Source organism: Myotis brandtii, unplaced genomic scaffold (genome assembly GCF_000412655.1).
Source record: "Myotis brandtii unplaced genomic scaffold, ASM41265v1 scaffold344, whole genome shotgun sequence".
Lineage (NCBI taxonomy): Eukaryota > Metazoa > Chordata > Mammalia > Chiroptera > Vespertilionidae > Myotis > Myotis brandtii.
The window spans coordinates 6790505-6802411 of record NW_005363247.1 but is presented as its reverse complement, the minus strand read 5'-3'; the positions used below and the strand labels follow the sequence as shown (position 1 = coordinate 6802411).

Here is an 11907-nt window from a genome sequence, read left to right as displayed (position 1 = left end):
TTTTACAGAACATTTTGATGCCTTACACAAATAATTTAAGTGTGTGTGTGTATGTAGCAATGAAATTGAAAATAAATTTTATAAAGTTTCTCCATTGCTTATTTATAGCCCCCTGGCAGATGGATTTTGGTGGCTACAGCAGCCTCCATTGCTTAGTTTTACAGAGGGCTGAATGCTCTAGGGAGGTGAGGGAGGCAGTTCGTGTTTCTGTGGGTGAAGTCTGGGGGGAAGCAGACCAAGGCCGGTAGGGTTAGGCCAGGACAGGGATTTGCATGGAAGGGCTTGGGAAGGAGAGGACTCCAAACCGTGACCAGGCCAGGAGGAGACTGGATAAGGAGACTGATGGGGGTGTTTTATGGAGAAAAGTTGTATGAGGCTAACTCCGCTTGTTCAGTACATTTAAAGTATAAAATGACAGAATTAATGATGTACCCGTTGTGATTTGCTTTCTTATGGAGGCAAGCAGGTTGGCACATGTTCCAGAGTCCTGTGTGACTGAGGGCATGCTGACATCTGGGTTTCACTTACAGGTGAAATGAATGTGAACGGCAGCAGCAAATTGTTTTGGTGACTTTTGGAGTTCCTATGGCATTTTGTAGCACTCTTGAGACACTTTCCCATATTATCTTGCTTTTGTGGAGGGTGTGTGTTATTTATGTGAGTCTGTAGGGCAAAGGACACTGTAGTTGGAGTCAGAAGACCTGGGTTCAAGTTCTGCTTCTGCCACTGAGTACCTGGAACCTCTTTTAGGTTTCCCAGAGGAGAGTGCCTTGTCTGTCCTATGGAGATAATGACTCCTGCCCTACCCAGTTGGCCCAGGGAATCAATTTACATAAGTGCTTTGTAATGTCTACAAGTTTTATAGACATGCGTTCTTATTATAGTTATTAGTAACTAGAGGCCCAACACACAAAATTTGTGCAAGGTGCTCGGCCCTCACAGCCCCGGCTTTGTCTGGAAGGTCGTCTGGATGGTCGTTCTGCTGTTCGGCTGTCCGGTCTAATTAGCATATTATGCTTTTACTATTATAGATTATTATTTGGTGTTATGGGCTGAATTCCCCCCCACCCCATCCCAACAAGATATGTCGAAGTCCTAATGCCTCAGAATGTGATGTAATTTGGAAATAGGGTTGTTGCAGATACTATTAGTTAAGATAAGGTCATACTGGAGTAGCATGGGCCCCTAATGCAAAATGACCTATGTTCTTATAAGAATGGCCATGTGAAGACAGGGACCCATGGGAAGAACACTATGTGAAGACAGAGGCAGAGGTTGGAGTGATGCATCCACAAGCCAAGGAATGCCAGGGGTTGCCAGCTGTCACCAGAAGCTAGGACAGAGGCTGGAACAGACTCCCCCTAGGTCCCTCAGAAGGAACCAACCCTGCTGACACCTTGTTGGGCTTCTAGCCTCCAGAATGGTGAGGAGATAAGTTTCCGTTGTTTTAAGCCACCCAGGTGTGGCACTGTGTTTAGGCAGCCCTAGGAAACGAATACAGACGGTACACGATTTGAGGGGAGTTCCGGAGGAAATATAAGGAATGTATTATTGCACTCTCTTTTTTCTATATAATGCTTCTAGTCAATATATCACTGTCATAAACACTATTTCTTTGTATCCCCACAACTAACTTGTGGCATAAGTGAAAGTTTTTCAATTTAGGTAAAAACCAAGGCTTAGAAATGATCAGTAACTCAACTGGGAAACATTGTAACCTGCCTCTTTGACTCTCCTATATCACAGCAGCTTTGTTCAGACCAATTAGTAGATCTTCCTTTTATATTTGCATTTTTTCTCAGATAAAAGAGGTATTTATTACTCTGATTTTTAATATGGAACTTGCTCCCAGCATTGTTTAATTTTCACCCTCTGCTTGGCCCACATGTCTCATTGGAGTCCTAAGGACCCTCTCTGCTCTAGGGAACCGAGGCTGGCCGCAGCCTGACACGGCAGAGTTCTCACATTGAGCAGAAGCTCTTAGCTGTGGCAAGAGTCCAAAGAGGCTTCTGGGTCGGGGAGACTGAGCTTCACCTGGGCAGCACCTGCCCTGACTGATTTGGGGGAAGGTGTTGTGAGTAATGGCTTGTTCCTGCAGCCATGCCCTCCCACAGCCAGAGTCTTGCCCTTCACAGATGGGGTCAGTGAGGAGATGTGAGAGAGAGAGAATAATAAAGGACAGCAGTGTGGCTAATATCAGTGCCTTTGAGGTGCAGCTAAAATGCTCTGAGACTAGGCTGCCTATACCCTGTGGAGGGCACACATGGAGGAAGATCAGAAATCCATGACTGCATCACATCTCTGCTGCAAAGGAGGTTTGGAGGTGACATGTCCCACAGTGTGTGTGTGTAGCTTGTAGAGAGTGTGGATAGAGGAGTGATTAAGAAAATAAGTTTTGAAGTAACATAGACACAGATTTCTGGGTTATCATCTTGGTTCTACCATATCATTGTGTGACCTTGGGCACATAGTTGTCTCCTCTGAACCCCAGTGTCTTGTCTTCACCTTTAAAACAGTAGCATTATTCACCTCCTAGGGCTATTGTCAGGATTAAATAAGATGATTAACCCTGAGTAAGAGCTATAACAATATATGTGGTCAGTGGGGCCATGGAACTATTCAGTGGGAGAGGGTCCACCAAGTAATAATAAACTAACAACCCAAAGTGCCCCATGTACCCCTTTCTTCATAAGCTGTGTAGGCTATTTTGAGCTTTCTCACGTGGGAGCTAATTGCTCTCAAAGAAGGATGTGATATTGCAAAACGAAACCGGAAAGATCTCCAACCTAACATGACTTATTCCATAGAAAGCTCAAACAACAGCGTTTTGTCTTCCTTTCTTGTGTACTGTAATGTGAAATATCCATCTCCATCATGTAGCAACAAAAGCAATACATCACGGTCTAATAAAATATCTGCCATGGTACTAAGAAGAAGACCTTGACAATGAATACTTTCCAGACCCTGAATGCCATATTCTACCACAAAGAGAAATCATTAATCATGGATTATTTTGCCAATTTGATTTACTGATAGTTTTATGTATCTAAATTTTAAATGCCATTCTTTGGATGTCAGCCAGACCTTCATCTTCCCAAAACGTACTACTGAGGGAATACCTGAGGTACATATTGGCGAAAGCCCAGCACAGACAGCTCCTCATTACAAAGCAATTTCATTTCCCTCATCAAGTTAGCATCATAGTTCAAGTTTATACTTCTCTCCTTTTAATTCCAGCCCTCTTCGCCTCATTGATGTTTCTGCCACACTACAGGAATGTTCCTGCCTTAGAAACTTTGCTCTTCCTTAAGATGTCCACATGGCCAACTTCCTCATCTGGTCCCTACTCAAATGTCAACTTCTCAATGAGGCCTACCCTTGTCAGACTTTCTACAATGTGTGTCCCTTCTTCCTGCTAGAACAGAAGCTTTATGAGGGCAGGGATCTTTGTCTCTTTTGTTCACTGTTGGCTCTCCAAGTGCCCAGCATAGTGCCTGGCACTTAGTAGATACTCAATAAATATTTGTTAAGTGAATAAATGGTGATAACCAATTTTTGAAGACCAAAGAATCTTAGGGATGGAAGAGACCTTATAAATTATTTGATTCAATAGTAAGAAAAATTTTTTAAGGAGTGTCGATTAAAGAAAATTAAAAAAAAAATTTATGGGTGGAATTTGTTTTCCATTCAAAATTAAATCCCATGGGAAAATAATGTATGTTATTAAATCTTAGCCATTTACTTTACTACATAAAATAATATTTATGAGAAATTGTGGGCAGAGTTGAGAAACAGAAAGTAGAGGCATCTTTCTAATCCACATCCTGGAAATGAAATCTGGGTCTTATCTTGAATAAAAAACCCCTGGGGCTCAGGCTGCTCATCATCTACCACTTAAAACCTCACTCCATTTTATAGAGGGAGCAGAGATTGACCAGAAAAGAGAAGACCTTTTACTTTTCTCAAGGTCACCTGTTGTTTGATGTATATTTTTAGAGCCAGAATTATTTAAAAGCTGCAGTGGATCCTAGAGAACTTCTCATCTAACCTGTTCATTTGGAAAATGAAAGTGCCAAAGCCCAGAGACATTGTGAGACTGACTGAGGTCACACAGAAAATCGCAGAAAGCCCGATACTAAATCCCAGGTTCTCTGCAAACATTAACTGGTGTATACAAATAAATCCTCCTCTGACCAATGGAATGGAAAACAACAAAATTAATAGGCATTGCCTGTTGTGATCTCACCTTTTCAAACTGGAATTCTAGCATCTTTTGGACATTGCACATGTATCAATAGCACGTTATGTTTCCACGTCCCCAGAGTTATCACTCTTCTGTAGGCCTCCCCTGGATGAGCTCCAGGTGAGGCACTGTAAACAGCTCAATCAAAATTATCTGATGATTAATTTAATATATTTCAAAATTTTCTGACTTTTGATCATGAAATGTTAAAAGATTTATTTGGTTTATTTGTAAAGTCATAGTGAACTATGTCAGAACTTGTAGTAGTATGTCACTTATTGCCTATGCTGTATTATCTATCTATCTATCTATCTATCTATCTATCTATCTATCTATCTAAAAGCCTAATATGCAAAGTGTTCCCTCGGCAGTTCGACCGTGAGTTTGATCGCTCGCTATGACGTGCACTGACCATTAGGGGTTGGTGCGGAATGAAGGAAGGCCCCGGCTGGCAGCTGGCAGCTGGCAGCTGGCAGCTGCTAGGGACCCTACCTATGCACAAATTTCGTGCACTGGGCCTCTAGTTTCATTCATAAATATATGGGAACCTATGCAGGTTATTAAAGAGCAGACAGTAAAATCAGCTTGCTCTGTCAATCAGAAAGAAATAGGATAGAAAGGCTTGTCTTTCTCAGATTGTTTAATGTAGTCTCTTTCAAAAGCAGAGACTAGTTTGGATGAACTAAAGATCTTTTTCAACCCCTTTAGTCTCTAACTGAATCATTAAATACAGTAAGTAGTTAAAACTATTTATAATTTACAGACTTACTTGTCAACATATTCAACTAGATCTGTAGAGTTCTTGGTTGACATTTTGATTGGAGATAATCTTACCTAAAACAAAGGTCATGGCTTTAAAATGTACCATCGGGGAAATTCCTATATATCTTATCCTTACATAAATTTTTAAATTTTAAACAAAACAAAAACTATAGATCATAGACCATCAGCCCAGTTAATCTTGCACAGGCCCCTTTTGTATTGCTGGAGACTAAAACTAAAGTCAAGTTCTGGGAAGACATCAGGGAGCTGCATTTCACAGATCTGGTATCATAGGAAAACCTTTTGGGAAAGGTCAAAGTCATAGATTATTCTTAGATAAATTTTAAATGAAATATCCTGTGATTATTGGCTGCATTACTAAAGAAGTCCTTACAGAGTGAATTATTCCTGACATGCTGAATTCCAAGGGAAATCAGCTAATTTTCTAAAAAAAAAAAGAAGAAAAAAGCCCATACTAGAAAACTAGTCTATCAAGGTAATTTTGTTTTCTAATAAAGCTGGGTGCCAGTTTATGATAGCCAATGAGAAATAAAAGTCAGAGCACAGTTGCCCAGCCAGTGTGGCTCAGTAGTTGAGCGTTGATCTAGGAACCAGGTGGTCACAGTTCGAGTCCCAGTCAGGGAACATGCCTGGGGTTGCAGGCTCAATCTCCAGTGTGGGGCATGCAGGAGGCAGCCGATCAATGATTCTCTCTCATCATTGATGTTTCTCTCTGTCTCTCCCTTTCCTTTCCTCTCTCTGAAATCAAAACATATATTTAAAAAAGTCAGAGCACAGTTATGTACATAACTTACTAGTACTAAACATAGTTGACCATATGAATGCTTATCTATTTTTAAAAAATGGCATCTCTAGAAAGTTCTGTTTGCATTAAAGTTCATAATTTTGCAGCATTTGTTGGAAAAAAGAGGATCAAAATGTACTTACTGTGTTTGCATATGCTATGAAACTGTTTTCAACTCTAATGCTCTTTTATTTTAAGTTTAAGAACAGGACACATTTTTATCTTCATTTTAATAACCTGTCACTAAACTAGATTCAACAGAAGAGAAGAGTGGAATTCCATCTCATTTTAAAACTTAAACGAGATATGTCCCTAGGATATTTTTTCTTGCTTTATGTTATTGTATACTGGGATGGTGAGCAGAATATGTTGAGACCCACATACAGAAATCATTCCTTTTGCAAATGCTTAAGGAATTACCACTTCTTCTTAATTTAAGGCCTAAGAAACTTAATCGGAAATCTAGCTTCTCCAGTGAAACTAAAAATAAAAAAATAAAAGTCAATTACCAACGAAGCTAACAACAGAAAGCCTCTCTTGACCGGGCCGGGCCGGGCCTGGCAAGCAGAACAGGCTGGAGCCGCCATGGGCTTTAGACCCTCTGCCCATTGCTGATGGCGTCTGCTGCTCTGAAGCCTGGTCTTTCCCCACAGAAGGAATATAATGATCCACTGGGCCCAGGTCCATGTTGTGAAAACCACCCTCACTCCCTAGAGACCACGACTGGCCTGCTCTCGTTCTTGTTTTCACCGCAGTTTTCTGCTGGAACAGTGCTGACCTGGGTTCCTCACTTACTAATGCCAGCTGTTTCCTCCTCACCTCTCCACTGCTGCTCCTGGCCTGCAGGGGTCTGTGGTATTTCCTCAGCAACTGGCTGGTCCCTATAAGCATGGCACCTAGTAGCCCTTTGTAAGTGTTTGTGGAATGAGAGAGTAATGATGACTGTTTACTGGGTTATTGTCGTCCTTTTTCCTTCTCAAATGAAATAATTGGCTACATATGTTTTATTTTTATTTTATTAATTTAAGTCTTATTTTGAAAACCATAAGTAGCATCCTCTTAACACACCTACAAGTCATAAACTTTTAAACAAATGTTAAACCCAATAAAGGAGGAAAATTTTAAGTATAGAGAAAAATGAAAGATGCAGAAAAAATGTTTTAACTTATAATTCTGCTTTGAGCACAGTCATTAACATTATGGCATATATATTTCCTTTTTATTTCTGTGCAATTTTTCATATATATAACACAGTACATTTAATAACTTTGCTAATTGCATATAAGAGTTTCTGTTTCATCCCTATTCCTACAAGCTAGGATGTAATTACATAAAAATTCTCACAAACAACTTGATGCTTATTATGGGAATTTTTACATGCATCAGTTTTCACCTGTTTCAGAATAATACTTGAAAACGTTGTTGTTCTTTATGGTTTAATTGCCTATTAAATACGTTCACATATGTCATGTGATTTTATCAAAAGAATAACAGTTATTTTAAGTAACTGAAATCCTTTATTACAGAAAGAATTTAAGATGAATATTTTCATAGGTGATGAATCTGAGGATCAGAAGTAATGGACTTATTCAAGATCATATGGGTAATGATAATAATTATATTACAGCTATTGACTGAGTCCTTCCTACATGCTAAGCTCTTTACCATAGTGGCCCATTCAAACCCCACTTCTTTGAATGACGGGCTTAATTAGCCCACTTCACAGGAAAAGAAACAGAGAGGTTAAGTCATTGCTGAAAGTCACACAGCAAGTGTGTGGTACAGCCACCAGATATAAAATATCAGTGCTTGACATTGTGCTAGCTTTCCAGTGCTCTTTTCATCACAAGAAGCTGCACCTGCTGGTCAGGTGTCATGGGAATTAAAAAGCCAAGTCTGAAAACACTTCCTTTTTTGAATGTTCATTTTCATTAATGGGGAAGCTATGACAAGTACCAGTAAAAGAAACATTCCATTTAGCTGATCTCTTTTTCATGTTACAGATACCATCTATACCTTGACTTTATCATAGTTTCTTTTGTATCTTACTAAAAAATAATCAATTTTGTTAATTTTTAGCATACATAGTAAATGTCAGCCCAATGAATGTATTCGAAAATTGAGCCTCTTTTGCTTTTTCAGCGTGTGTTGCCATTAGTAACTTTGTCAAAGCAGAAAAAAACAAACCCAATAGGAAATGTGGGTAGAGTGAAAATAAAAACAACTTTTCCAGGATTCCTTAGAAGTCTCTAAGCAATGCTGAGCTTTAAAGAAGCTGAACAAAATATTCTGTCTTTAATAAGAATAGCTAAAAGTACTTACTTTGTTTTCCTGGTCACTGGTTGAGCCAGACAAGGGGCCATCAGGTTCATCTGGCTGTTCCTCTGCAGTCGGGGAGACACTTTTGTTTATATCTGTATCTAGGCAACCAGAATTCTGAATCAGATCAGGAACTATGGCACATGAATTTCTGCAGTGGTGATTTTTAAAAATTGTATTATTGTACATATGGCAATGGTTAACAGGAGCCTTCCAATTTGGTTCATACTCCCTTCTTCCCTGCTTACCTACCCCATTTGCCCCATCCCAAGACCCTCCAATCACACCTATAATCAGCTAGAAGAGCTTATGATTTCAGGTACTTCCATTATACATTTAGAAAACTTGGCTGAAATGCACTCATTTAGATCAAACTGTTCTAAAATAATATGGAATGATTTCTCACCCTATTGTGCCCAAACCATCCAATGGTTTTCTTTGGGATTTATTACCTTGTTTATGTATAACATGAAATATAAGTCAGATAGTAAAGTATGAGAAATTCAGAGACCTTGAGTAATCCATGAGATAAATACTTGAACTCATGGTGCTTGATTTCCTGGCTTTATTTTTTATTGATTTGATACTTTGAGACTTTAAAAAATTTTCTTTCTTTGAAAGCCAGAGTACTAAGGAATATTGATTGAATCCTGACTAAAGTCTTTCTATTTCTGGAGTATTTTCCAGGGTGGCTAAGCAGCATTGTGACTGCAGGACGAATCTGTGATGTCAATGGGGTTGGCCCTCACACTTAAATTCCGTAAATTTCTGAAATTTAGGAACTTGAAGGGTCTTCCTTAATGCTCATTGTCATAAAAATCACTGGGTCCTTCACTTCCTTGTCTCATTGGGTGGGATGTGGCCATTTAAAAACTGATATGTCATACTCTCCTTCTGATTTCACCTTCACAGTTTAGTAAGAGAATAGTTTCCATCAAAGTAGACAAAGAAAATTGGTAGTTACAAAATAGTCAGGGGGTGTAAGTTCAGCATAAGGAATAGTCAATAATGTAATAATTAGGTATGATGCTAAGTGGGTACTTGAATTATCAGGGGAGGGGGGGCCCTTTGTAAATTATATAATTATCTAACCACGATGTACACCTGAAACTAATATAAAACACTTTGAATATCCACTGTAACTGAAAAATAAAACAAAATAATGAGCTAGAGGGGTTAAAGAAAAAAGAAAATAGACAAAGAAAATGAATTGCTACAGTACTTCCGAATCTTCCTCTAGTATGCTAGTTAAGGAAGTTAACACTTCTAGGCCACTAGGGGAGTTTCTAAAAGAATGCAGGAATGACAGGTGAGCTGGGACAGGGCTTTAAATAAATTAAAATATTGAAGAGCATTGTAGGGGAAATTTTCAGTTATTTGACCAAAAAAAGATTTGAATTATTTCAGCTCTGAAATATTTTCTTTAAATGATATTATTGTCTGAGTTACTTTTTAAATTATGGTGCTCTGTTTGGCTTGCTCTGAGACTATATGGTGTTTAGGATACTGAATTACAAACTTTTATTCCACAGATAAGTACCACCCATAGGTTTTGGCTTCAATGGTATGTCTTCTAGTGTTAAACTAGGCCCTTAAAACTTAAGAAATACAGTATTTAATGATTCTTGAAGCAGTCCAAAAGGCTCATTTAATCATCCTAATAATAATTTAATCAAGTGTCAAGGGAGACTGACACACTTGTGACAGAGAACGGTGGCTATGGATACCAAGGGCCTGAGACCTTGACTCCTGGTATTTACTTTGGGCAAGATTACCTCTTCAAGTTTCAGTTTTCTCATCTGTAAGGTGAGGTAATAACAGTGATCTCATAAGGTGGTTGATAGGATTCAGTGCAATAATACACGTAAAATTCTCAGCTGAGTACCAGGCCAGGAATCCACTAAGCTGGATCTATTACTAGTGATTATTTCACAAGGTGGCAATTATCCAAGAAATAGATACAAAGTCTTTGTGAGAAAGGAAAAACTGGATTTGACCTTGCTGAACCACTTTCCTTAAATTCAGCTTCTAATCCATATGATTTGACTAGGAAAATGGACCCAAATGAAATGAGTCTAGCCTGTTTGTCCTTTAAATGGTTGCTTAGTTTTTAACAGAACAGTGCACATAATATATACCAGTATGTACCATTAAATTCCCACCTGCTGGAATGTACATGTTAAAATTCTTTCTGGAAGTCATTGATCATTTCTAATCCAGGCACATCAAGAGTGTATATTCATATATATATATGAATATATATGTATATTCATATTCTAAGGCACAAAAACCAATAATGTTTAATTTTGATTTTAAAAACATTATATTTTATATTATTTTATATATAGACATGAAGGATTCATCGTGAGGTGGTGTATAGTGAAGGGGTTGGTTAGTGTTGAAGGTCAACCAAGACAGAACTGCTGTGTGGTGTTGTACACTACACAACCCTAGGGGGCACCATTCACACAATAACACTAGATTTTCACATTTGTTTCAACAATTTTTCAGGAATATATCAAGAAAATATCTTATTCTAAGAAAGTAGGTATATCAGGACAAGTTTTTGACAAGTGGAAGGAAGGGGCACCCATTTCTAACTCACGAAAAGAGCGTATAGGGGCCAGTGGCAGCCCCCTCTTTAACTTCCTTTTCTTTCTCTTTTCCTTTTGATGTCCCTTCCCACCTGTTGCTCCAAATGGCTTTATGCCATTCTTTCTGGAAAGACCTCATTTCGACCTGGGAACTCCACAGGGCCTCACACCTTTTTGTGCTGTTCTCATTGTATCCACTCTAGTTTCCAAGTGAGCTTGATGTGCTTAGCAATTGACATTTTAGAAGATACCCTCATGTTCCACCTCATGGTTTTTCTGAGGAAGGCAGTGCAGATGTGAATATCCTGACTTTACAGATTAAAAACACAAGGAGATTCAGAGAAGTTAAGGGACTCGCATAAGTAAATGGTGAACATCTGACCAGATCCCAAGTCTTCAGATCCTCTTTGTGCAACTTCCTCCCAGGGATGCATCATAATGAATTGTGCTGAGCTGCCAGTGTTTGACTTCCATTCGAAAGGGGTGCTCACTGCTAAGTGGGTCCCTAATGCTCCCTAGCACTTACATTTCATTCCCTTGGTCCACCACTCTCCTACTCTCCTAGCAGACTCTGCTACTTTTCCTCTGACCTCAAATTCCCCTCAGCTCCTTTCATCACCGTCACTCGTAGCTGATGACCTTTCTTTTCTATTTCACCAAGAAAACAGAAGTAATTGGAAGGGAATTACTACATCTGTGGACCTATATGAGTTTGTGTCCATAAATTTTGCATCTTCTCCTGTTTCAGAAGATGAACCATCTTTGCTCCTCGTTCAGTCCATCCCAGTTGTCCTTAGGTCCCACTCCCTCCTACCTAATTAGGGACCCCACTGCCTCTTCACCAGATTATTCCCATCACCATAACACATACCTTTCCCCCTTCTACCCACCTTAAGGCAGATAACAACCTTCTTTTGATCCTATATACTTTTCAGCTATCACTCACTTTTTTCCTTTTCTGCGCAGGAAAACTTCCCGAGGGTGTTGTTTGCTCTTCCCAATTTCTCTCTTTGCTATAGTCTGAATTGTGTCCCTCCCCAATTCATATGTTGAAGCCCTAACCTGGAATATGACTGTATTTGGAGATAGGATCTTTAGGAGGTAATTAAGGTTAGGTGAGATTTTAAGAGTGGGGCCCTACTCTTATAGGATTGAGAATTGGTGTCCTTATAAGAAGAAAAAGC

At 39.1% G+C, this 11907-nt stretch overlaps 1 protein-coding gene across 1 annotated transcript in view; it reads right to left on the bottom strand.

The window, feature by feature from the left end:
* The window catches only part of FAM81B (family with sequence similarity 81, member B), a 54487-nt gene extending 46312 nt beyond the window's left edge, over window positions 1–8175 (bottom strand). The window contains exon 1 of the mRNA XM_014543938.1: window positions 8133–8175. Within this exon, the coding sequence (XP_014399424.1) occupies window positions 8133–8173 (41 nt within the window). The 5' untranslated portion in view covers window positions 8174–8175. The remainder of the gene's footprint in view (window positions 1–8132) is intronic.
* Between the last annotated feature and the right edge of the window lie 3732 nt (window positions 8176–11907).